Source organism: Salmo trutta, chromosome 17, assembly GCF_901001165.1.
Source record: "Salmo trutta chromosome 17, fSalTru1.1, whole genome shotgun sequence".
Lineage (NCBI taxonomy): Eukaryota > Metazoa > Chordata > Actinopteri > Salmoniformes > Salmonidae > Salmo > Salmo trutta.
In genome coordinates this window covers 20,469,017-20,495,222 of record NC_042973.1, presented here as the reverse complement: position 1 = coordinate 20,495,222, position 26,206 = coordinate 20,469,017, and the positions used below count along the sequence as shown (strand labels likewise).

The window sequence follows — 26,206 nt, the reverse complement described above, 5'->3', positions numbered from 1 at the left end:
AGGCCTTTTTCGCCACCACAATGAAAAGCCTTGCTCTGAAAGGAAGTCTTTATTTAGGCCTGAGAGCTGAGTCTGACCAGCTGAAGGCCCTGGTGCTGATGGATGCTGGCTGAAACCCCTCTCGTCTGAAAGGATCAATAATGTTTTCTTTAAAGTTCCTCCGAAGCGTCGCTCAGGTGGCCTCACCACATTGTTGTGTCTTGAGCCGTGGAACTTAATTTGTGGAGGATTTTCCAACTGGGGCCTCTCTCTAAAACATTGGCCATGCTAATGACAGCTTTAGTCTCAGTGTAAGTGGCCCGTCCAAGCCTCTTCACATTCAGGACGGTGGGGGGGGACAGCAGCTGAGTAAGCCATAGAGCACTCAGCCACTCAACACGTACACAGCCCTCTGATCGGTCAGTCACAACTGCTCATCAACAGGTGAGTTGAGTCACGCAGACTCACTCTGCTAATGCCTGTCCGACCACTCCCACAGTCAGTAAACTCAAACCACCAACTTCTAGGAATAAAGTTCAAAAACTCCTTAAATTCCCATTCCCCAATGGATTCCTTTGCCTATCATTGTCAATTCTGCGTTTTCGTTCAGTAAGACTTTTGAGGGATTATTAAGTCTGACCCAGCATCAGCTGGGATGTTCCCCTCTTCCTTCAGGCTATCCAAAGACTTACTTTGGAAATCTGTGGCTTTTATTAAGAGGGAAGGGGGGTGATGGCATGTGTATCTCATGTTCAGAGGTGTCCAATAAGACATCTTTGTACAAGCTTGTTGTGCTGGCCTTGTTGGCTTGTTTTGTTTGCACTGCTACGTTTTATAGCTCACTTGTCACCGCATCTGGAGTCGAATAGTTTGGCTTTCTTTGCTTTAAATTACGCAAAAATAAATGACTGGCCTTTCTCCCTGAAAGGGTCTGCTCCCATTTAACAGTGCCTTGATAAATTATACTTTTTTTTGTGGAGACTTCAGATTTCTTTAAAAAGCCCCTTGTCCGAGAAGCCAAGAAGTGAATTGCCTGGTAACAGATTGTTGCTGTTTTTTGCCTTATACGGTGAGGTCTTAAAACATTGATGCGCCAAGCTCTGAGGAAGGATGCAATGTTTGAGGAGAATAAAAGACACCTGACTTTTGTAATATTTTCCACCCCCATCGGCCCATCTGCTCACTCACTTCGCCATACATCATGGACAAGGCTGTTTTAGAAAACTCATCTGTAGGTATCTGAAAGACTCATTAGTAGCAAGTGCAGCTCTTTGAGTGCGTTCATCAAGGTTAGTGTTTTAAAGATGGCTGCCCAGACTAATGGTTAAGAGCTGGCTTAAACCTATTAAACTTCAATGTGTCTGACATAATTAGGCTAAATGAATGGAGGTGTTCCAATACATTTTTTTACAGGAAGAGAACTATTAGCTATTACCTGTTTCAGGTGCCTTGCTACAATTTTCCAAGGTACCTCGCCGGTAAACGCTTATCATCATCATCTTGGTGGCTCATAGCAGTGCTACTTTGTAAATAACAAATACAAACTAAAGATGGTTTGGAGAGTAGGCTCTTGAATCAACAAGTATGTATTTTTTCTTTTTGACGTTACAGCCCTGCTATATGGGAGGACGTGATCGGCTTCTTCAAAGGTTAATACCTGTACAGAGTGCTATCTGGCTCTTCTCCCTAGCTCCAGCTTTGAGCCTGCCTGGTCTCGTAGTGTTCAGCCAGAGAGGCAGTACCAGCTCCGTGCTGCACGACAATCTGTCTCATTTCCGTAGGGATGTGCATTATTCCACATCTGTCAGCAGGCGGGGGGCCTGTGAGTTCCTCTGCTCCTGTTCTGGCTATGTTTGTGGCTTAACATGATTGTGCTGTGGCTACCCCTCGTTCCATAGCAGTGTTGTGATGAGGAGTTGCCAGCAGCTGTCGACATTAACATTAAGGCTACATTTTCCTTGAATATGGTGCTTGGAGGGTTGATTTCCCCATCACTTTTGCCTCAGTTATGTGTGTGTGCAGGTGGGCTCAACGATTGACTGACATTGTAAATATAGGCTAAATATTAATGTTTTGTATACTGGTTCTGTATACTGTTGACAGTACTCTTTGCTGTACTGATTCTGAATGAACACCCTAAATGAGCCCCAAAGCTCTTCTTACCCAAGTTATGCATTTACTCAGCAGGATTGTCTGAGTGTGAAAGCTGCAACACACTGTAAATGTAATAATTTTTTGGCTATGCTGGACATACTGTTGTCAGGCCTGGTAGGAGGATACATGGCTGTTTACAGACTGGTGCATGAGATTGACTGTGAGTGATCCTCTCCAGACACTATATCCATATCTCCCGGGAAGGTGTATGGATCAGGAGAAGATGGAGTTCCATGGATCAATAATTATTATGTTCAGGTAGACCAGTGTTTCCCAAACTCGGTCCTCGGGAACCCCAAGGGGTGCACGTTTAGTTTTTTGCCCTAGCATTACACAGCTGATTTAGATCATTAAAGCTTAATTAGTTGACTATTTGAATCAGCTATGAAGTGCTAGGGCAAAAATCAAAACATGCACCCCCTGGGGTCCCGAGGACTGAGTTTGGGAAACACTGAGCTAGACCCTCTCTGCTTCTGATTCTGTGTGTCTGTCTGGGTGTGTTGGAGTTTGTCCATATGGTGCAGTGGGATTTGGGCAGGTTTTTTGTATGGATATACTCTAAAGAAAATATTTGTGCCATACATTATAAATTCCAGTATATCAACTTGAGCCTGTGGAGCTAATATGTATCCTTCAGCCAGGAAATAACTCAACCATCTACCATTTGAAGGTATGCCTTTATAACCAAATGATTGTATTTTATATATAGTTTTCTCTAGCAATAAGCTAATCCTGTTACTGTACTATGTGAGGAATAGATGTTTGCCCAGGCTCTGAGGGGGGAGTTCGGCATCATATTAGGCTCATGTTGAGTTCCAGAGGAGGGCTACGATTATGATAATATAAATGTGTATTGCAGTAGGATGTTGATATTTTGTAAACAGGATACAGGAGCTCATGAGATCCACCATTATTTTGTTTAAAGATTGGTCTGTGAAGACTAACATCAACATGTAGGAGAAAGCCAGTAGAACATATTCTAGAAGAATTTGATCATACAACCAATAGTCTTTAAACCCAATTTTTGTTAAAGGATTCAAACAGTAGAAACATTTATATTGGGTGATATAGTTTGAATGTTATTTGAGAATATAGTGTTTTTCCTCTTTTCCTGTGGAGGTGGTCGACCCTCAGAAGGGAGGGAGTGAAAAAAAGAGAGAGGGAGGCTTGAAAAAGGACTGAAGGGAGTTGGGGAGGAAGTGCATGGAACATTGAGATGGATTGGGAGGATAATGGAGGATTGGAGGGGAAAAGAAAAGCAGTATGGACATTCTGTTTGACTTAAGGCAGCGCTCTTCTCGGTAGATAAAAATATAATATAATTTGTTGCCGAGTCGGGCCCTTGGAAGAACTGGCCAAACCCTATAACATTTCAAAGCCAATTGTGAATTGGGAGGTTTGTTTCGTGTGAAGCGGCCTTTGGGGGGGGGGGGGGGGGGGGGGGATTTCATTTGTGCGCTTCTCCTGAGCTACTTCAGGTAATGCAGTCCACCAGGTTGTTATGTGCATCTTCATGGTGATCCCCAAACTGAGCCAACAGGCCATATGCTGGGTTTGTGTTCCTACCTGCCCAATGATATGATGGGCAGGTAGGAAAACAAACCCAGGAAAATACCCAGATCCCACAACTACAAATATCTAACTTTTTCAGGACACTGACTTTATAACCTACATTCTTTTTAATTTAGATGAAATAGGATAAAGTTGTGCTTGACATTTTAAAAGGCATTTGGAATTAGGATCTGTAATTTTGAGACAGTGGTAAAAAATACATGTTTTTTTATGTCATCAATGCGGTGTGTGCCATTCCTCTGTCGTCTGTGTGGAGCATTGGTCAGTCCTCAGTCATTTTCCTCAGAGAAGCTATAAAGTGGAACTGACAGCTTTTTAGCAAAAAGGAAATCTTGATAAAATGTTTTTTATATTTTCTGACAAGCGAGCACAGAGTCATTTTCATACTCCGCTCTCGCTCTCCGCTCTCCGCTCTCGCTCTCAGTTGCCTAGCAGGGCTCTCCAACCCTGTTCCTGGTGAGCTACCTTCCTGTAGGTTTTCACTCCAACCCGAATCTAGCACACCTGCTTCTAATAATTAGCTAGTTGATAAGCTGAACCAGGTTAGTTACAATTGGGGTTGGAGCGAATTTTGATAAAAAAAATACATGTTTATTTTTCTTTATGCTCTGTTTTTCCAGCGATTTGTATTTTGAAATATTGCAATAGGCCTAGGTCTATTATAGATGCTTTTCACTTACAACCACAAATCAACAATCAGCTATTTCATATGCTGCTCGCGCTGCCCAAATAGCACGCTTCCTGACTGTTGGTTACGCCCTTGCCTTGTAATTAAAGGCTCTCCTACCCTGTTTCTGGTGAGCTACCTTCCTGTAGGTTTTCACTCCAACCCGAATCTAGCACACCTGATTCTAATAATTAGCTAGTTGATAAGCTGAACCAGGTTAGTTACAACTGGGGTGGGAGCGAAAACCTACAGGAGTGTAGCTGTCAAGGAACAAGTTGGGAGACACCTGCTATAAGGGCTCCGACACACTGGTAGGATTGTCAAACGTTTGCCTCACGACAGTACTTGGCATCTCTGAACCGAGTGTCGGCAGACAATCTCTTTAGTGTTCACACACACCAAAGACTTTGGAAGTCGTCAGCCTCCCAGCCTTGTTAAAATACTTCAAACCAGACGGTGGCAGAGTAGCATTGTTTGGCAATGCATATCTGTGCATACTGCTTATGATCAAGATTCCAAGCTTTCTACGTAATGTTTCAACTTTATTTAGAAGAAAGCCCTTGTTGATACTAGCCAGATGGCCACGGCTAGATAACTACCTACAGTTGAAGTCGGAAGTTTACATATACTTAGGTTGGAGTCATTAAAACTCGTTTTTCAAACACTCCACAAACTTCTTGTCGGTTAGGACATCTACTTTGTGCATGACACAAGTCATTTTTCCAACAATTGTTTACAGACAGATTATTTCACTTATAATTCACTGTATCACAATTCCAGTGGGTCAGAATACATATACTAAGTTGACTGTGCCTTTAAACAGCTAGGAAAATTCCAGAAAATGATCATGGCTTTAGAAGCTTTTGATAGGCTAATTGACATCATTTGAGTCCATTGGAGGTGCAGCTGTGGATGTATTTCAAGGCCTACCTTCAAACTCAGTGCCTTTTTCCTTGACATCATGGGAAAATCAAAATAAATCCGCCAAACAATAGTACGCAAGTATAAACACCATGGGACCACGCAGCCGTCATACCGCTCAGGAAGGAGACGCGTTCTGTCTCCTGGAGATGAACGTACTTTGGTGCAAAAAGTGCAAACCAATCCCAGAACAACAGCAAAGGACCTTGTGAAGATGCTGGAGGAAACGGGTACAAAAGTATCTATATCCACATAACCTGAAAGGCCGCTCAGCAAGGAAGAAGCCACTGCTCCAAAACTGCCATAAAAAAGCCAGACTGCACATGGGGACAAAGATCGTACTTTTTGGAGAAATGTCCTCTGGTCTGATGAAACAAAAATAGAACTGTTAGGCCATAATGACCATCGTTATGTTTGGAGGAAAAGGGGGGAGGCTTGCAAGCCCGAATAACACCATCCCAACCGTGAAGCACGGGGGTGGAAGCATCATGTTGTGGGGGTTCTTTGCTGAAGGAGGGACTGGTGCACTTCACAAAATAGATGCCATCATGAGGTAATAAAATTATGTGGATATATTGAAGAAACATCTCAAGACATCAGTCAGGAAGTTGAAGCTTGGTCGCAAATGGTCTTCCAAATGAACAATGACTCCAAGCATACTTCCAAAGTTGTTGCAAAATAACTTAAGGACAACAAAGTCAAGCTATTGGAGTGCCATCACAAAGCCCTGAGCTCAATCCTATAGAAAATTTGTGGGCAGAACTGAAAAATGTGTGTGAGCAAGGAGGCCTACAAGCCTGACTCAGTTACACCAGCTCTGTCAGGAGGAATGGGCCAAAATTCACCCAACTTATTGTGAGAAGCTTGTGGAAGGCTACCCAAAACGTTTGACCCAAGTTAACCTGTTGAGGTGTAGGGGGCAGTATTTTCACGGCCGGACTAAAAACGTACCCAAATTAAACTGGTTACTACTCTGGCCCAGAAACTAGAATATGCATATTATCAGTATATTTGGATAGAAAACACTCTGAAGTTTCTAAAACGGTTTGAATGGTGTCTGAGTATAACAGAACTCATATGGCAGGCAAAAACCTGAGAAAAATCCAACCAGGAAGTGGAAAGTCTGAGAATTGTAGTTCTTCTTTTGATTCTCTATCGAAACTACAGTTTCTGTGGGGTCACGTTGCACTTCCTAAGGCTTCCATTGGCTGTCAACAGCCTTCAGAAAGTTCTTTCAGCATTCTCCTGTCACTGGGCAGATAATAGGAGCTCAGTCACTGAGTGGACTGCCTGGAGACAAAGGGATTGGATATGCGCGATCCTGCGAGCGTGCCGTTCCTTCTTTTTCTTCTTGAATGAATATGCTATTGTCCGGTTGGAATATTATCGCAATTTGACATTAAAAATATCATAAAGATTGATTTTAAACAGCGTTTGACATGCTTCTAAGTACGGTAATGGAACATTTTGACTTTTCGTCTCGGGTACCGCGTTCGCGCATTATGCCTTTGGATAGTGCTCTGAACGCACGAACAAAACGGAGGTATTTGGACATAAATATGGATTATTTCAAACAAAAATAACATTTCTTGTGGAAGTAGCAGTCCTGGGAGTGCATTCTGACGAAGATCAGCAAAGGTAAGAGAATATTTATAATACTAATTCTGAGTTTAGGTGACCCCGAACTTGGGGCGTGTCTCTATAGCTTGCTGTGATGGCGAGCTATGTACTCAGAATATTGAAAAATGTGCTTTCTCCGTAAAGCTATTTTAAAATCTGACACAGCGGTTGCATCCAGGAGTAGTCTATCTATAATTCTTTAAATAATTGTTATATATTTTGTCAACGTTTATGATGAGTATTTTTGTAAATTGATGTGCACATTCACCGGGGGTTTTGGTGGGAATACATTTTCTGAACATCGCGCCAATGTAAAATGCTGTTTTTGGATATAAATATGAACTTTATCGAACAAAACATACATGTATTGTGTAACATAATGTCCTAGGAGTGTCATCTGATGAAGTTCGTCAAAGGTTAGTGCTTCATTTAGCTGTGTTTTGGGTTTTATTGACACATGTCCTTGCTTGGAAAATGGCTGTGATTATTTTTGTCTATGTACTCTCCTAACATAATCTAATGTTTTGCTTTCGCTGTAAAGCCTTTTTGAAATCGGACAATGTGGTTACATCAAGGAGAAGTGTATCTTTAAAATTGTGTAAAATAGTTGTATGTTTGAGAAAGTTGAATTATGACATTGTTTTGATTTTGCCGCCCTGATATTTCACTGGCTGTGTCCCACATGTAGCCCATAGAAGTTAAACAATTTAAAGGCAATGCTACCAAATACTAATTGACTGTATGTAAACTTCTGACCCACTGGGAATGTGATGAAAGAAATAAAAGCTGAAAGAAATAATTCTCTCAACTATTATTCTGACATTTCATGTTCTTAAAATAAAGTGGTGATCCAAACTGACCTAAGAATTAGGAATTTTTACTAGGATTAAATCAGGAATTGTGGAATTGTGAAAAACTGAGTTTAAATGTATTTGGCTGAGGTGTATGTAAACATCTGACTTCAACTGTAGCAAGATGATGAAGAAACAATTTCATACACTCATCCCATACTGCCAGTGTCAGCCCATAGTCAAATGTTTAGCTAGCTAGCCAGCAAGCTCGGCAGCTAACACAGGCAGCTCTTTCATGGAAACTAGCTGATCCATTGTAATTCAATACTAGCTACAATGGTTAGCTAGATTGGAGGAAGTATTTTTAGTGTTGTCTGCATTGCATCTTTGCACTTAGCTAGCTACCATCCCATAGCCTACGTTGCATATGAAGTGTGACTGGCTCATCCGTGGATGTAAGGAAAAAATACAGCTTTTTTTCCTTTTGTTGGCTCCCCCACTTGGGGGTTCATGCTTTCTGATTTGCTCAAAGTTAAGTTGTTGTCATCTGACAAGCGTTGCGATTCTACAAGTAGAATCAGTAGATTTGTCGGCACGCAGCAGGAATCGATTTTGTTCTAGCAAGAGAAGGAACGGCCACCCACTGTGAAAAGTATCTGTCCGCAGTCAATCGGTAGTGAGATTCTCATTGTGTTTCATGCTTAAGATCAACAACTAATTTTAGCCAGAGCAAGTTGAGCTAAAATCTAAATTGGGAACTGTAGATAAACCCTCTCAAACATTTTCAGCTTGTAGTTGGCTGTCAAAATTGTGCTGATAAACGCTGGGGAAGAGCAGCCTGCTCGCCCTTCTGCAGCTTGCCTGCTAACGCATGCTTCTGTCCCAACCCATGTTTTGACAACAATGGGAACTTGCCTGCCTTCCCATTTGATCAATGCCAAATATATTTGATTGACAACTAAGAGATGGTAACTGTGGATAACAGTCATTCAAGTTCAGCATAGCTGTACTTGGGGAAAGCAAAACAAAATACATTTTTTAAATCACCTTAATTATAAAGTATTGCTGCATCTGTCATCACCTTTGCAGACTAATGTAAGATAGCCAACTATTCCTAATATGATGTAGATTGGATAGTCATAAGTTAGGCTAATAATATATGTATTTTTATTTAACTAGGCAAGTCAGTTAAGAACAAATTCTTATTTACAATGATGGCCTACCCCGACCAAACCCGGATGACGCTGGGCAAATTTTGCGCCGCCCTATGGGACTCCCAATCACGGCCAGGTGTGATACAGCCTGGAATCGAACCAGGGTCTGTAGTGATGCCTCTAGCACTGAGATGCAGTGCCTTAGACAGCTGCGCCACTCGGGAGCCCAATATAACTGACTCACTGTTCACAAAAAATACTTCTGCTTTTCTTCGCCTTTCTTTGCACACATCCAGAGCTCTGCCCCAGCTAGAGTGACATTTTTTAGGTAGATCCGAGAAAAATCGGTAACTGTTTTGCCTTTTTATAAACTTTTTAAATTCAATTCTACGACTCTTTACCTTCACGACTGGGGACACTAGTAGAGTCTTTAAAACCCCAAAAATTACAGTGTAGGCTACTCGGCTGACACTGACAAACTGAGATAAATGAAAACGACCTCGTCTTGGAGGAAATTATTGTTCTAAAAAAAACTGTCCAGGAGCACGGACACACCCAATGATAAAGACAGTGAATATGCGCACTCACCGGGATATGGCCGATGCTCTTTGCTATAGTGCCAATAAGATGAGCTACTGTTCACTCAATAAACTATTGCGAGTTGAGAATTTTGATAGCGTAGCAAAAGACAGGTTTGTTTTTTTCTTTATCCTCATGTTTTTCCAGCGACTTGTATTTTGAAATATTGCGATAGGCCTAGGTCCATTATAGATTCTTTTCACTTACAACCAGCTACTTCAAATTCTGCTCGCACTGCCCAAATAGCACGCTTCCCGACTGTTGGTTATGCCCTGACCTTATGATTTTTAAAACAATCCAAAGCAACAAAGAAAATAATAAGCTAATGATCCTCTGTGGCCAAATCATTTTCTCTGATGTAGGGTTTTGAAGGATTGTATTTATTTTTGTGTAGACCGGAGAAATTATATAACTTTGCCAAGTTCAATTTACTTTAGGGGAAGTGATTCACATTTCTTGCTAGCTTACCAAATTACATCTGCATCTCTAGCTGTAGCCACCAAAAAACGATATGGGAGGAAAGTTTCCCACTCAACCACTCGTCCATCCAATGACATGACATCCTTCCAGCAGCTAGCTAGGCTCTGTGGTTTTAGCTTGCCAAACAAATAGCTACATATTCTCTTCGCACCATGGAAAAATGTGTGGAATTGCAGGAAATTAACTTTAAAATGTTTTGTTCGCAAAGGGGGAGTGGTATGGATGTGGGTACGCAAACCCACGAGCCACTGCGGCCCCTCATGATGAGTTGTTTTTTTGTGGCCCCCATCCCAATAAAAGTTGCCCATCCCAGCTCTACATTGACATTTTTTGTCAAATATAACCTCTTTTGTAAAACCTCTTATGAAGTTGGTTTTGAAGCATAAACTGTCAGTTTTATATTTTTGACTGATATTATCATTGTCTGTTTCATATTTACAAAGTAGTTAAAACACTGTCAGTTCCACTATAAGCTGCTAGCTAGTAGAAACTAAGACTGGGCTTCAGGGCCATGCAGCCTTCCGTCACACTGCCCCGGCCTGCAGATTGAATTTGTAAGGCATCTCAATGACACTGAGGCGCAAAGAGGACGTTTACAATTGGCTGGCATTGAAGCCTGCCGAGGATTGACTTTTCCCTGAATTACTGAGGAGACTTTTGTGTTTTCTGTTTTGTTTATGTTTTCCCTCGGTCAAGAAAAGGGTTCTCACACTATTAAAAAAAACTCTCTCAGTGCATAATTGTCTCTGAAAAAGAGCAGGGAGAAACAAATGGTGCATCCATCTTTCAGTGGCGAGGGCCATGTCTAATTGTCTCAGTAAAAAATGAATAGAACGTCTGTAAGGGAGGGGAATAGACTCCTGCTGATAGGATGGCCATCAAAGTGCTTTTTTTTGTTTTCTTGGTTGGCCTTAATTTTTGAGTCCATTTTGTGTTTTGTTTGCAGGATTTTCCTTTTTGGTAGAAGGGGAGGTAAATTCCGTCAACACTTATTTTTTTATATTTTTTTCCCCCTGTGGCATTATATGTTTTAATGACCTCAGAGGCCTGCTTAGGTTTGTTCTGGACTAATTAGCCTAGGCAGCTGGCGCGTTCTTAACAGCACAGAGGGTCCAGTGTGTGCTGGCAGCCATGCGTTTACCCGTGCCTGCAGTCTAGGGCCTCCCCTCCCCACTTCCCTCCATCCTCCACTCCACTCGCAGGCTAGCCCCAGAAAGAGTTAACCTGGAGAAAGTGTGGCCGCACCGTGGCTGGAATCCAGGGCCAAAAATCAACCAGCTGCACACTTAGTCCTTTGATGCGCTGCAAGGCGAGCGGTGTATGTGGAATTGTCAGGATGGGGAGGAACATGACTCCATAGCAAGAGCAGTAATCTTACCTGGATTAGACTGAGAAAGAAATGGAGAGGGAAGGAATGCCAGAGTTGGAGATTTTCTCCATTGCTGGTAAAAATAGCTGGGGTTTTTGGTGGTTACTCGGGTGAGCAGTCAAACAATGTCCTATAGTCCACTGAAAGCATAAAGGCAAGGGGAAACAGATGTTTGAAAGGTATGCCATCCAATAAAAAGGTCTAATTACACCAGTGGAAAGAATTCATGCCTCACTCTTACGTAACCTTGAGACTAGAAAGATCAACTCCAGCCCATCCTATGTTCAACTACGCTCCCAAGATTGTGTTATAATAATATTAAAGTGAAAGTCTGCTTCCAAAGCACACCTGGTCATCAATATTTTAATTGGGTCACAGATAACACTCTAATTAGGCCTAACTGCAAAATAACACATTTGCATTCCAAGGGCAGGAAAAGTGTTTAAAATTATACATTTCCCCAAAACAGGGAATCATATCATTCATGGCATACCACACAAGTTGTGTGAAGCTTCCAGGAAAGTCCAGTTGAGGTATTATATCTCTGCTAGCTGGGGCTGCTATAGAAACTAGGGCTGCTGTTTTGTTGAGCATCATGACCTACCCTCTCCCCCTGTGTGTTACTGCAAACCTTTCTGAATATCTTACCAGTTCCCATTTAAGACTTTCCACTGAGTTTTATTGGCTGGCTTGAGTTGTGCTTAGCCCTCTTAGTCGGTGCTATATGCTTTCTCCTAATGTCTTTATCCTAACAGCCACACAGGTATAATGTTCCATAAAGAATGCTCGGGGGGAACCCAGTCCACCCCTCTAGTCTCTCTCTCTCAGCCATGTGGTCAGAGCAGTTTAGTGAGCCGGATTATCCTCCATCTCACCTTCTCCTCAAAAGCGACACCATTTCTCTGTGGTGTCAAATTCTGCCTGTCCCCCTCATATTGTTCTGTCTGCAGTGTTTGTGAAGAGAAAAAGTATTTTGCCCAACAATGTGCCAATTATTTATATATTTTTCAAATTGGGAGAGCGGGAGGAAGTCAGTGAGTCGCTCCACCAGCTGTAGGAAGCGAGGGACTGAATTACAGAAATTAATCAAGTGGACACCCCTCCAGGGTAGGCAGCCCTTGGAAGCAGCCTTAGCCCCATCTTCGTCTGCACACTACAAGCTCCCTGGCCACACAGGAAGAGCTCGAGATGGGAACCAAACCGTACAGAAAGTCTTTGTTTTAAGAGCTTCTCGGCAAAACAATATGCCACACTAATATGGCCGTCACTGGCAGAGCTGTCTGTGAATGCGTAGGTTGTATTTAGACATCAGCCGATATCTGTTGAAAGGGCCTGAGTTTGTATTCACTAGAGCGATCCAAAGTCCTCTGTAAGACCACCAGATCTTATAAGTTCAAGTTGCCATTGTTAAATACCTGCTGTGAACAGGATATGCAAGTGTACTGGTGCCTTTGCTCAGTTCCTATAGGGTTTTGTAAAGTGCTTGTGGACGACATCGTTTTCATCCAGAGAAGTCTTTTCTTAACTTTTCATTATCGTTTTTGTGTCCGAGCCACTTCGGCTTGTCTCCCACCAAAATAAAGACCTAGGGTTGGTTGGTTGTATGGAGTGATTAACACCCACGTGAACCCACTGATACCTCCATGCAAACCGAAATGGGAGAAGCACACAGTGCTGATCTGTGTAGTGCTCAGTTTCTCCTAGAGTAGAATATGCTCACCATGTCACGTAGGAGTGGCCATTATAAGATGCCACACCAGAATTTTCAGTCGGACTGAAATATTTCCTGGAGCTTACACCAGTTTGCTAAAATAAAAAACACAGGTCTATTTTCAGTGGCACAGTTTTGTGTAATAGTAATGCCGGGTTGGCTAGGATTTGTGTCGAGTGTAATTGCAGCCTTTTCAGAAATAAGCAGTTAAGTTCCCAGTAAGGAACACTCAGTTTCAGCTCTCTCTTTCTGCTCCTCATAAGACAGAGGCATGCTTTGGCACCACTCCCTATATCCGTTTACTTCATTTTCTAATGCAACCCTTGTGACTGGAATCCTATACTGTCACATTTATTCATTTAAATATGATATACTCTGCGTGAATAAGGATTATTTGTCTGGTCTCCCACTTAGCAGAAATTGGGTTTTTCCCCAGATAGAGATATTGACGGTCATGCTCCACAGTTAATGGTGATCTTTGAATATAAATAGCTTGTCAGTTTGCAGTTAGTTACATATTGAGTTTTATTGATTTTAAATGACTCCATGATTTGGCTTTGAAACAGTCTTGAAATTACTGCTCTCTACAACTCTATGAAATACAATGACAATACTGTCATTGTTAGTGCATTCTATCCAGTGTCAGTAACCTGCTCTGACCTGTTTGTGTGTTTTAAAATGTACCCCAGCTTATCAAGAATTAGATGTCATAACTCATATTGACGCCTACAGCATCTATAGCAGGGATCATCAACTAGATTCAGGCGCAATACTTATTTTCTTTTCTTGAGCGGATGGTCGTGGGGGGGTGGAACATAATTCCAAATAATTTGTAGACTGCAAATTGACTGCAAGAAGCCCAAACAGATATATTTGACTAAAACATAATAATTTCTGTATACAATATTATGCTTGGGAATACTGTGGAACATTTCTAAAATTAAATCACTTGATTTGCTGTTGTTTTTACAAAAACATTTTTGTTTTGGTCAGTAAACTTTGGCAGCCAAATAAAATCCCCATCAGTTTCTTTACGCCAATTGGGGAATCCTGATCTATGGGTGTGGGTAGATGCTTGTGTGTTACAGAACAAGAGCCTGAGGACAAACTCTTTTGCTTGGACAATTGCTTATGCCTATCAGACACTGTGCCCTTGAGCAAAGCACCCAACTGCTCCATGGGTGCTGAAATAACAAACTTTTTTGCTCATACTTGGCAAAAGCTACTGCTTGGGTTGCCCATCAATATTAAACCCCCCTCCTCTCCGTAAACCCAGGTGATTGATGTGGACGGCTCCAACAGGATGACCCTGCTGGAGGACAAGCTACCCCACATCTTTGGCTTCACACTGCTGGGCGACTACATCTACTGGACGGATTGGCAGAGGAGGAGCATCGAAAGGGTCCACAAGACCAACGCCATCCGAGAGATCATCATTGACCAGCTGCCTGATCTCATGGGACTCAAGGCCACCAGAGTCACTGAGGTCTCCGGTACGAGAGAGGAAATTATGGGGTTTTATTGTTATTTGGATGTACACAGCTGTAGTAGTGTAAGAAGTGTGTTTCATTTATAAACTCAGCAAAAAAAGAAATGTCCTCTCACTGTCAACTACGTTTATTTAAAGCAAACTTAACGTGTAAATATTTATGAACATAAGATTCAACAACTGAGACATAAATTGAACAAGTTCCACAGATATGTGACTAACAGAAATGGAATAATGTGTCCCTGAACAAAGAGGGGGTCAAAAGTAACAGTCAGTATTTGGTGTGGCCACCAGCTGCATTAAGTACTGCAGTACATCTCCTCCTCATGGACTGCACCAGATTTGCCAGTTCTTGCTGTGAGATGTTACCCCACTCTTCCACCAAGGCACCTGCAAGTTCCCGGACATTTCTGGGGGTGAATGGCCCTAGCACTCACCCTCCGATCCAACAGGTTCCAGACGTGCTCAATGGGATTGAGATCTGGGCTCTTCGCTGGCCATGGCAGAACACTGACATTCCTGTCTTGCAGGAAATCACGCACAGAACGAGCAGTATGGCTGGTGGCATTGTCATGCTGGAGGGTCATGTCAGGATGAGCCTGCAGGAAGGGTACCACATGAGGGAGGAGGATGTCTTCCATGTAACGCACAGCATTGAGATTGCCTGCAATGACAACAAGCTCAGTCCGATGATGCTGTGACCCTCCACCACCGAGTACAGGCCTTGGTGTAACACTCATTCCTTCAACGATAAACGCGAATCCGACCATCACCCCGGTGCGACAAAACCGCGACTCGTCAGTGAAGAGCACTTTTTGCCAGTCCTGTCTGGTCCAGCGACGGTAGGTTTGTGCTCATAGGCGACGTTGTTGCTGGTGATGTCTGGTGAGGACCTGCCTTACAACAGGCCTACAAGCCCTCAATCCAGCCTCTCTCAGCCTATTACGGACAGTCTGAGCACTGATGGAGGGATTGTGGGTTCATGGTGTAACTCGGGCAGTTGTTGTTGCCATCCTGTCCCTGATGTTCGGATGTACCGATCCTGTGCAGGTATTGTTACACGTGGTCTGCCACTGCGAGGACGATCAGCTGTCCGTCCTGTCTCCCTGTAGCGCTGTCTTCGGCGTCTCACAGTATAGACATTGCAATGTATTGCCCTGGCCACATCTGCAGTCCTCATGCCTCTATGCAACATGCCTAAGGCATGTTCACGCAGATGAGTAGGGACCCTGAGCATTTTTCTTTTGGTTGTTTTCAGAGTCAGTAGAAAGGCCTCTTTAGTGTCCTAAGTTTTTCATAACTGTGACCTTAATTGCCTACCGTCTGTAATCTGTTACTGTCTTAACGACCGTTCCACAGGTGCATGTTCATTAATTGTTTATGGTTCAAGCATGGAAGACAGTGTTTAAACCCTTTATAATGAAGATCTGTGAAGTTATTTGGATTTTTACGAATTATCTTTAAAAGACAGGATCCTGAAAAAGACGTTTCTTTTTTTGCAGAGTTTAGGTAGTGACAGAGGGCGGCGCATAATTGGCCCAACGTCGTCCGGGTTAGGGTTTGGCCGGGGTAGGCAGTCATTGTAAATAAGAATTTGTTCTTAATGTTCTTAACTGACTTGCCTAGTTAAATAAAGGTTACATTTTTTATTTTTTATTATTCTACAATATTAAGTATTTAATAATTCTGAGTACTACTAGGGAAAATGTTTTCTTATGTATGATGTATTATCACAACTGACAGCTGTAAACAGTAATTAGAGAGGACAGTACCAGAGCTCCCGATCTGCTGCAGATAAAATGACCATGTCTCTCTCTTTCCCTCTCCCTCATAAAGGCACAAACGGCTGTGTGGAGGATAATGGCGGTTGCAGCCACCTGTGTTTCCACCGGCCCCAGGGCCTGCGCTGTGACTGTCCCATGGGCCTGGAGCTCCTTAATGACATGAGGACGTGCGTGGTGCCCGAGGCTTTCCTGCTCTTCACCAACCGGGCTGACATCCGCTCCATCTCCCTCGGGACCAACTCCAACGACGTGGCCATCCCCCTCACCGGGGTCAAGGAGGCCTCCGCCCTCGACTTTGACGTCTCCGAAAACAGGATCTACTGGACTGACGTCAGCACCAAGGTGAGAATGACTCCTTTTCTCTGTAAATCTATTCTAGTCATTCTTTTTAGGGTTTCCATTCAAATTTTGTGGGTTTTGTTTTCTGTCATCTGGGTTAATTGAGCTATCGGGATGTTTTATTTATTTAAGCACCAGGCTTTTTTGGTTCATATTGAGCTAAGTGTCTGACTCTACTCCACTGTCCTCCCTCCCTCAGACCATCAGCAGGGCCTTCATGAACGGCAGCTCTGTTGAGCATGTGATCGAGTTTGGGCTGGACTACCCAGAAGGCATGGCAGTAGACTGGATGGGCAGGAACGTGTACTGGGCCGACACAGGGACCAACCGCATCGAGGTGGCCCGGCTGGATGGACAATACCGACAGGTCCTGGTGTGTAAGGACCTGGACAACCCTCGCTCCCTGGCCCTTAACCCTGCCAATGGGTAAGACTGACTGGGATCCAGCTCATCTGCATGACACAACTCACAGACATGTCTGACTGACATGAGCCTGGTCCCAGATCGGTTTGAACTGTCTTGCCAGCTTTGAACGTGTGACAATGACCATAGGAGTTGGAATGGCAAGGCGGTACAAACGGATCTGAAACCAGGCTAGGCTGACGTCATCTGTTCACCAGTACCCATAGAGATAACTGTCTGGCTGGGTGAATCCCCTCGCATGATTCGTTCCCTCTGACTTTCTCAGGCAGGGAGTGTAGTGAGGTTGCATCAGAGGCACAGCACTGCGGCTTTCAAGTTTTTGTCACGTGCACAAGTACAGTGAAATGTCTTTCTTGCAAGCTCTTTCCCAACAATGCAGTAATCAATATCAGTAGTACTATAAAATATAGTCGAACAAAAACACGAGAAATAGAAATAAGATGAACACAAGAAAGTAAGTAAGCTATATACAGGGTCAGTTCATGGTCAGTGCCAATACCATAGTTACAATGAGCAGGAATACAGTGTGGTAGAGGTAGATATGTATTGGGGTAAGGTGACTAGGCATCAGGATATGATAAAGGATATCAGGATAAGATAAACAGAGTAGTAGCAGCAGTGTGTATGCGTGATGCATGTGTGTAGAGTCAGTATGAATGTGTGCATGGTGTGTGTGAACACATTTAAGTGTGTGAGTGTATAGTCCTGTGAGTGGGCACAGAGTCAGTGCAAAAATAAAATAGAAGGGTCAATGCAGATAGTCTGTGTAGCCATTTTGTTAGCTATTTAGCAGTCTTATGACTTAGGAATAGAAGCTGTTTAGGAGCTTGTTGGTGTCAGACTTGTTGCTCTGGTACCACTTGCCGTGTGTAAGCAGAGAACAGTCTATGGCTTGGGTGGCTGGTGTCTTTAGCAATTTTCCGGGCCTTCCTTTCACACCACCTGATTTGGAGGTCCTGGATGGCAGGGAGCTGGGCCCCAGTGATGTTACTGGGCTGTCCGTACCACCCTCTGTAGCGCCATGTGATCGAGGGCGGTGAAGTTGCCAAACCAAGCAGTGATGCAGCCAGTCAAGATGTCTACAACTGCACCATTGAGAGCCTTTTTGAGGATCTGAGGGTCCATGCCAAATCTTTTCAACCTCTTTAGGGGGATGAGGCACTGTTGCGCCTTCTTAACGACTGTGTGCATGTGTGTGGACCCCCCCGTTTCCTGTGGTCCACGATCAGCTCTTTGGTCATACTGACATTGAGGGAGAGGTTGTTGTCCTGGCACCACATTGCCAAGTCACTAACCTCCTTTCTGTAGGCGCCTCATTGCCGCCGGTGAAAAGGCCTACCACCGTCGTGTCGTCAGCTAACTTGATGATCATGTTGGAGTAGTGCATGACTATGTAGTCGTGGGTGAACAGTAGGGGACTGAGCACACACCCCTGTGGAGCCCCCATGTTGAGGGTCAGCATGGCAAATGTGATGTTGCCTACCCTCACCACCTGGGGTGGCCCGCCACCTCGGTCCGTCAGGAAGTCCAGGATCCAGTTACAGATGGAGACTTCTCCTCCATGTGAGGAGCTGTTAGTCGATACGTGTGCCAACATGTCACAGCTTTTACATGTCACTCTGCAGGATGAAGTCATGTCCTGGAGCTGTCAAGAGTCATGCTTGTGGCTTCTGGTGCATTTTTCACCACCTAGCTTTAACCCTCGGCATTTTTGCCTTTCTCAGATACTGAACTGGGTTGAGTTCTACAGGTATTGTCCCCATTGCTGGGGCCGTTGCCATTTACCAGTCCATATTGAAATAGTTTGGGAATGCAGACATAGTCTTGGCTGGCATCAAGTGTTTGGGGGTATATGGGCTAGAGGTCGACTGATTATGATTAACACCGATACCGATTATTGGAGGACCAAAAAAAGCCGATACCAATTAAATCGGCCGATACAAATATATATATATTTGTAATAATGACAATTACAAAACACTTATTTTAACTTAATATAATGCATCAAAATCTATTTCGTCTCAAATAAATAATAAAACATGTTCAATTAATGCAAAAACAAAGTGTTGGAGAAGAAAGTAAAAGTGCAATATTTGCCATGTAAAAAAGCTAACGTTTAAGTTCCTTGCTCAGAACATATGAAAGCTGGTGGTTCCTTTTAACATGAGTCTTCAATATTCCCAGTTAACAAGTTGTAGGTTGTAGTTATTATAGGACTATTTCTCTCTATACCATTTGTATTTCATATACCTTTGACTATTGGATATACTTATAGGCACTTTAGTATTGCCAGCCTAATATCGGGAGTTGATAGGCTTGAAGTCATAAACAGCGCAATGCTTGAAGCACAGCGAAGAGCTGCTGGCAAATGCAGGAAAGTGCTGTTTGAATGAATGCTTACAAGCCTGCTGCTGCCTACCACCGCTCAGTCAGACTGCTCTATCAAATCATAATTTAATTATAATAACACACAGAAATACGAGCCTTAGGTCATTAATGTGGTCAAATCCGGAAACTATCATTTCGAAAACAAAACGTTTATTCTTTCAGTGAAATACGGAACCGTTCCGTATTTTGTCTAACGGGTGGCATCCCTAAGTCTAAATATTGCTGTTACGTGGCACAACCTTCAATGTTATGTCATAATTATGTACAATTCTGGCAAATTAATTACCGTATTTGTTAGAAAGAAATAGTCTTCACACAGTTCGCAACAAGCCAGGCAGCCTAAACTGCTGCATATACCCTGACTCTGCTTGCACAGAACGCAAGAGAAATGACACAATTTCCCTAGTTAAAAGAAATTCATGTTAGCAGGCAATATTAACTAAATATGCAGGTTTAAAAATATATACTTGTGTATTGATTTTAAGAAAGGCATTGATGTTATGGTTAGGTACACATTGGTGCAACGACAGTGCTTTTTTCGCACAATGCGCTTGTTAAATCATCACCCATTTGGTGAAGTAGGCTGTGATTCGATGATAAATTAAGAGGCATTGCATCGATTATATGCAACGCAGGACAAGCTAGATAAACTAGTGATTATGTTAAGATTGATTGATTGTTTTTTAATAAGTTTAATACTAGCTAGCAACTTACCTTGGCTCCTTGCTGCACTCGCGTAACAGGTAGTCAGCCTGCCACGCAGTCTCCTTGTGGAGTGCAATGTAATTGGCCATAATCGGTGTCCAAAAATGCCGATTACCGATTATGAAAAATTTAAAACAGCCCTAATTAATCGGTCGACCTCTAATATGGGCTTGTTCTACTATGTTAAAAGCAGCTGTGTGTCTTCTCAGCTACATGTATTGGACAGAGTGGGGAGGCAAGCCCAGGATCGCCAGGGCCCACATGGACGGCAGCAACATAATGACCCTAGTGGACAAAGTGGGCAGAGCCAACGGCCTCACCATCGACTACATCGACCAGCGACTCTACTGGACCGACCTGGACACCTGTATGATAGAGTCAACCAACATGCAAGGTAAACACATACAGTAGTCAACCTCTTCTCCAACCCCTCTGTTGTTTATGATACATGATGAGCATAAAACTCTAATATCGCTGTGGTTGACAGCAATCTTCATTCATGTCCATTCTCCTCTTTCCCCCAATATTACTGTACAAATATATCATATTGCTGTGGTTAACATCAATATCCTCAGATCTTCAATAATCCATATATTGACAATCATATTTCACCCAGGTCTACAGAGGGAGATAGTGGCTGACGACCTCCCTCATCCGTTCGGTCTGACCCAGTACCGGGACTACATCTACTGGACAGACTGGAACCTGCGCAGCATCGAGCGGGCCGACAAGCGCTCTGGGCTGAACCGCACCATGGTCCAGGGACACCTGGAGTACGTTATGGACATCCTGGTCTTCCACTCCTCTCGCCAGGACGGTGCCAATGACTGTTCCCAGAACAACGGCAACTGTGCCCACCTGTGCCTGGCGTCGCCCGCCGGCTCCCAGTGCCGCTGTGCCTCCCACTACATACTGGACTCAAACAGCAGGAACTGCAGCTGTGAGTAGAGAAACGACCAGGGTTGTTTGACGGGGTTGTTGGGTTTATGTTTTTAGTTTGATTCAGTGTTGTATTTAGTGTGTTGGTACAGTCATAGTTTATTCTGTTTTGAGGCATATGCACTAATCTCCTGTGGACATTTTACTGTAAGTTGGAAATTGAATCTCTCTGTTAAGAGTAGGTGAGTCAGTGTATTTTACAACGTCTTTGCTCTAGAAGGATGTATTGTCTTAATCAAATCCAGGTGTGTCTACAGCCCTTGGCCATGCAAAACCTCATAACACGTGTCTGTCTGAATCATACCATGAGCTGACCTCAGACTTTCACTGAGGCCTGATGTGGACAAGTGTTAGAAAGGAAGTTGCTGTGCACATATCACAGACTGAGCATTCCTCTGGTCTTGGCATGGGATGAAGGCCCTGTGTTTCTACATGTCTTTTTCTTTCTTACTGCTGCATACTTCCCTGGTCTCTGGGGACCACTGATTACTGCATTCTAGTAAGCTGATTACAACATCCTGAGTCATGGAAAGGTTGGTAGGAGAGAGGGAGGAAGATATATAGAGGGAGGGGACAGAGAGAGTGAGCGAGAAGGGGAGATGGAGCGATTCAAATGTTTGGATGGGGCCTGTTGACCTCTGACCCCTCCCTCCCTCCAGCCCCCTCTAGCTTCCTCCTGTTCAGCCAGAAGGCCTCAATCAGCCGCATGGTTCTGGGTGAGCAGAGCCCCGACATCATCCTTCCCATCCACGTCCTCCGCAACGTCCGGGCCATCAGCTACGACCCCCTAGACCACCTGGTCTACTGGGTGGACGGGCGGCAGAACATCAGGAGGGCCCGCGACGATGGCACACAGGTGAGTCATGCTGATAGAGAGGACCACATATTTACCTGCTTTTACATACACAGTTAAGATGCATATAGTATATTGTTTTTCAATTACATTTTAGTTTACATGCATATAAAGTTGAGGGAGTTATAGAACTTCATTTAATTGACGTCAGTACAGCCATCATGCACAAATACATTTGTTTGAACACTCGCATATCTTTTGTCGACAGTGTGAAATCTTTCACAATTATAGGCCCTTTCTCTGATTTAATCTCCTTCATCCTCTTCCAGTCGTCAGTGGTGGTGTCCACCACTTCCACCCACCAGCAGCAGCCTGACAAACAGCCCCACGACCTAAGCCTGGACACCTACAGCCGTACTGTCTACTGGACTTGTGAGGCCACCAATACCATCAACCTCCAGCGCCTGGACGGAGACGCCGTGGGCGTGGTGCTGCGAGATGAACATGACAAACCCAGAGCCATTGTAGTCAACGCCGAAAAAGGGTGAGGAGGGAAGGGGGGGAGTGTTGTATCATAGAGGAGACTGGAAAACAAAGTGCTGCCTGGTTCATACTGTTGCAGCTCGAGGCAACTGTTTTTTGTGCAGATAGAGGCAAACTGACTCAATAACTGCATTTAGGGATGGCAACATTTCTATTTCAAATCTCCCAGGCTTGGTTTTCAAGTCTACCCCGAATGTGGTGGACTTGGGAATGAAAAACCGAGGGAACTCAATCACTTGAAAGCTTTTGAAAATATACAGGACTTCCAAAATAGTTCAGTGTCCCCTTATGAAATATTTTCAAGTGAGCGATGCCACTTGTATGTGTGTAAATATAGCAGTTGGCTGGCGGGCAGATCAGGGACTGGGTGTGGCACTCCTCCAAGCAGCAGAGTAATTAGTGGGTGATCAGGTGTTTAGTGATGTGGTGTTGACAATTTGACATAGGAGACTCTGTGGAACGGTGTTTATTTTCCTTCGATAGGGCAGGGAAGGAACCACAGCCCCAAGTAAGTACGAGGCTGAGAATGTCAGGCCATGTGTGCAGCAGATGGTTGTGTTTACTGTTCTGCCTGCACTACTTTCTCCTCTCCAGTGGTGCAGTAGTATGGTCAGGGCCATAGGTCAGGGCCTGGCAGGCTGCACTGTAATTGTGATGCTCATTGTTGATGCGGCCGTTCTCCATGTTACGTTCTATTTGGGGCTCTCCTATATGGTTTGGCTTGGATGTGGTGGAGGTGACTTCTCTCATAGGAGTGACCCGGAGTAAACTAATCAACATGAGACGTTGTTTTATCAAAAAATCTAAAACTGAATATTGATAGCAATCAGCTTGACAATTTTATATGGTCTTGTAGTTGTTTTTATCCGATTTGAAAGTTGCATTCAGTTGCTTGTCTCTTCATGGGCCTGGAAAGCACTAGATAGACATTGAAGATATTTGGCCGAGCTCAGTACAGACAGTCTCAAAAGGTTATAGGCAGGTTGAAGAGCTGTCAGGGTTAATTTGTTTTCTCCCACATTCCCTTGAGAAGTGATGGCTTCTACATTTACTCAAAGCATTATGTTATTACATTAATACTTCAACTGATTACACTCAGACTGATATATATAAAAAAAAATCCCTTTTGACTTGACGAGGCAGAACCAAATTACAAACAGATGAGCGTTTGCGCAATAGCATTTCTTCCTTCAAGTCTTCTCTGTCTAAACAGGTGTTAAGGGAGGTTCTTATCAGAGCTGATAGAAGCTGGTGTGAGACGTAACAAACCGGGAAGGCCTCTACTCCACCAGGCTCTAAGAGGGGGGCCAACTGAACAGTCCTGCGCTCTTGTCTACACCCGGCACAGTACAATACACCCATCAAAACACATACCTCAACTGTTATTTATCTCCCATCTATCAGTAAATCTCTCTGGCTGATTTCCATGTTGTAGTGTGATTAATATCTGTCAATGTTGACTAATGTCTAAAATCCTGTACACAGTTGGTGGTTTAAGGTTTGGGCAGCAACTGTTCAAATGTCTGTCAGTATGCTTTTTGTTGTTTTTTCTTACTGCCTCCATCTCTCCTGTAGGTATATGTATTTCACGACCATGCAGGATCGCTCTGCCAAGATCGAGGGAGCGTCTCTGGATGGGACGGAGCGGGAGTCTTTGTTCACCACGGGCCTGATCCGGCCTGTAGCCCTGGCCCTGGACAACAAGCTGGGGAAACTCTTCTGGGTGGACGCTGACTTGAAACGCATTGAGAGCAGTGACCTCACTGGTGAGTCCCAATGCTAAAGAAGTGTGGACAGCCATTCTAGATCCAGAGCATCAGCACTCAAACACTGCTGATCATCTGAAAAGCTGTTGCTATGGTTCATCAGTTTTGACAGCATTTATTTACATCTCTCATTCTCAGTAGTACACAGAAGTACCATGGAAAATGACAATGTTCCTCGAGTCCAAACACAGTTTGTGGTCTAAAATAAAATCCTAATACGTCTGAAAGCCTACTTCTTCAAAGAGGATCTTCACACCAGAAAAGCCTGGCCTCTTTGGACCCCCCCTTCAGGTCAATGAGGAGTCATTTGGACTCAACATTCTAATGAATACAATCGGGAAAATAATACTTTGGTTGTGTTTATGACGAACACAATAGCATTTTCATTAGTTTGTTGCTGTGAAGTGGATGGAATTGTGATATTTTGAAATAGGGCTCATCTCTTCAGTCTTAAGAGTTATTTGGCAATGGTAAGTGTTTTAAAAAAAACATCAGAATCTGCTTTTTCTGATACTATATAGAAATCAAGTCTTGCCTTCCTGTGACACTACGATGATATGAAAAGGTAACTTTTTCGTGCAAAACAACTGTTTTTAACAATTCTGTTTGATATCAAAATTCAAAACATCAGGAACATGTTCTCTTTCCATGACAGACTGACCAGGTGAATGCTATGATCCCTTATTGATGTCACTTGTTAAATCCACTTAAAATCAGTGTAGATGAAGGGGAGACCGGTTGAAGAAGGATGTTTAAGCATTTAGACAATTGAGACATGGACTGTGTATGTGTGCCATTCACCGGGTGAATGGGCAAGACAAAAGATTTAAGTGCCTTTGAACGGGGTATGGTAGTAGGTGCCAGGCACACCGGTTTGAGTGTCAACTGCAACGCGGCTGGGTTTTTCACGCTCAACAGTTTCCTGTGTGTATCTAGAATTGTCCACCACCCAAAGGACATCCAACCAACTTGGCACAACAGTGGGAAGCATTGGAGTCAACATGGGCCAGCAACTCAATATTAGGAAGGCGTTCCTAATGTTTTGTACACTGTATGTGTGTAAAATAGACTTATTTTAGGAGAAGTCCAGAACAGAGGGGGGCATGACTTTAAAATGGCAGAGAAATTTACATTTCAATTCATATTGGGTCAAAATGATCCCCTTGGCCTTTCTAGTGTTAAATAAATCCCCCTGCCTCTGAAGTCTGGACTGGATAGGAACAAGACAGCATCCAGACTGATTTCTCCAGGCCATTTATGCACCATCAGACTGTAGAGTTATACAAGAGAGTATCTTTACTTTGGCAGACCATGTTTGGCAATAGTTATTGAATATTAGTCAAACTGGTTTTAGTGATGGTGTCTAAAGTTATTACCTATATTTTCTATGATAAGGTTTAGAACTTATTAAGGAAGACGTAAGGGTCTGAAAATAAATGCATTTGGGAGGATACACTGTCTTTGTGAGATATAGGATATCTATTGTTTGGTGTATACTACTCTTGTTCTGAGGTCATTCCTCTTCCTTCTCCCAGGAGCCAATAGGATCGTCCTCCAGGACTCTAACATCCTGCAGCCCATGGGTCTGACAGTGCTGGGGGAGCACCTGTACTGGATCGACAGACAGCAGCAGATGATCGAGAGGGTGGACAAGCTGATTGGGGAGAAGAGGACTCGTATCCAGGGCCGCATTGCCTACCTCACCAGCATTCACGCTGTGGAAGACATGGACCCTACAGAGTTTGGTAAGGCACCTGGAGGAGCCTGTGTTTAGCCACTTCCTATTGCGTCAGCTAATACCAATCCTTTTGGAAAACATCAATGTGTGATGCAGTGCTTTACTACAACAGAGTTCCGTTACTCTCCTGTCCACATGTTCTCACTGTCCACATGTTCTCCTCCACAGATTCTCATCCCTGTTCCCGTGACAACGGAGGCTGCTCACACATCTGCATCGCCAAAGGAGACGGGACACCTCGCTGCTCCTGTCCCATGCACCTGGTCCTGCTGCCCAACCTGCTCATCTGTGGAGGTACAGCT

The 26,206-nt window shown here is 43.6% G+C and overlaps 1 protein-coding gene across 1 annotated transcript in view; it reads left to right on the top strand.

Moving 5' to 3' along the window:
- Positions 1 to 26,206, top strand: part of LOC115151831 (low-density lipoprotein receptor-related protein 5-like) — an 86,182-nt gene that overhangs the window by 49,874 nt on the left and 10,102 nt on the right. Inside the window, exons 9-18 of the mRNA XM_029696092.1 lie at positions 14,274 to 14,490; positions 16,323 to 16,612; positions 16,809 to 17,035; positions 20,335 to 20,519; positions 20,742 to 21,065; positions 21,724 to 21,920; positions 22,187 to 22,401; positions 23,976 to 24,166; positions 25,702 to 25,911; positions 26,073 to 26,198. Of these exons, the coding sequence (XP_029551952.1) occupies positions 14,274 to 14,490; positions 16,323 to 16,612; positions 16,809 to 17,035; positions 20,335 to 20,519; positions 20,742 to 21,065; positions 21,724 to 21,920; positions 22,187 to 22,401; positions 23,976 to 24,166; positions 25,702 to 25,911; positions 26,073 to 26,198 (2,182 nt within the window). The remainder of the gene's footprint in view (positions 1 to 14,273; positions 14,491 to 16,322; positions 16,613 to 16,808; positions 17,036 to 20,334; positions 20,520 to 20,741; positions 21,066 to 21,723; positions 21,921 to 22,186; positions 22,402 to 23,975; positions 24,167 to 25,701; positions 25,912 to 26,072; positions 26,199 to 26,206) is intronic.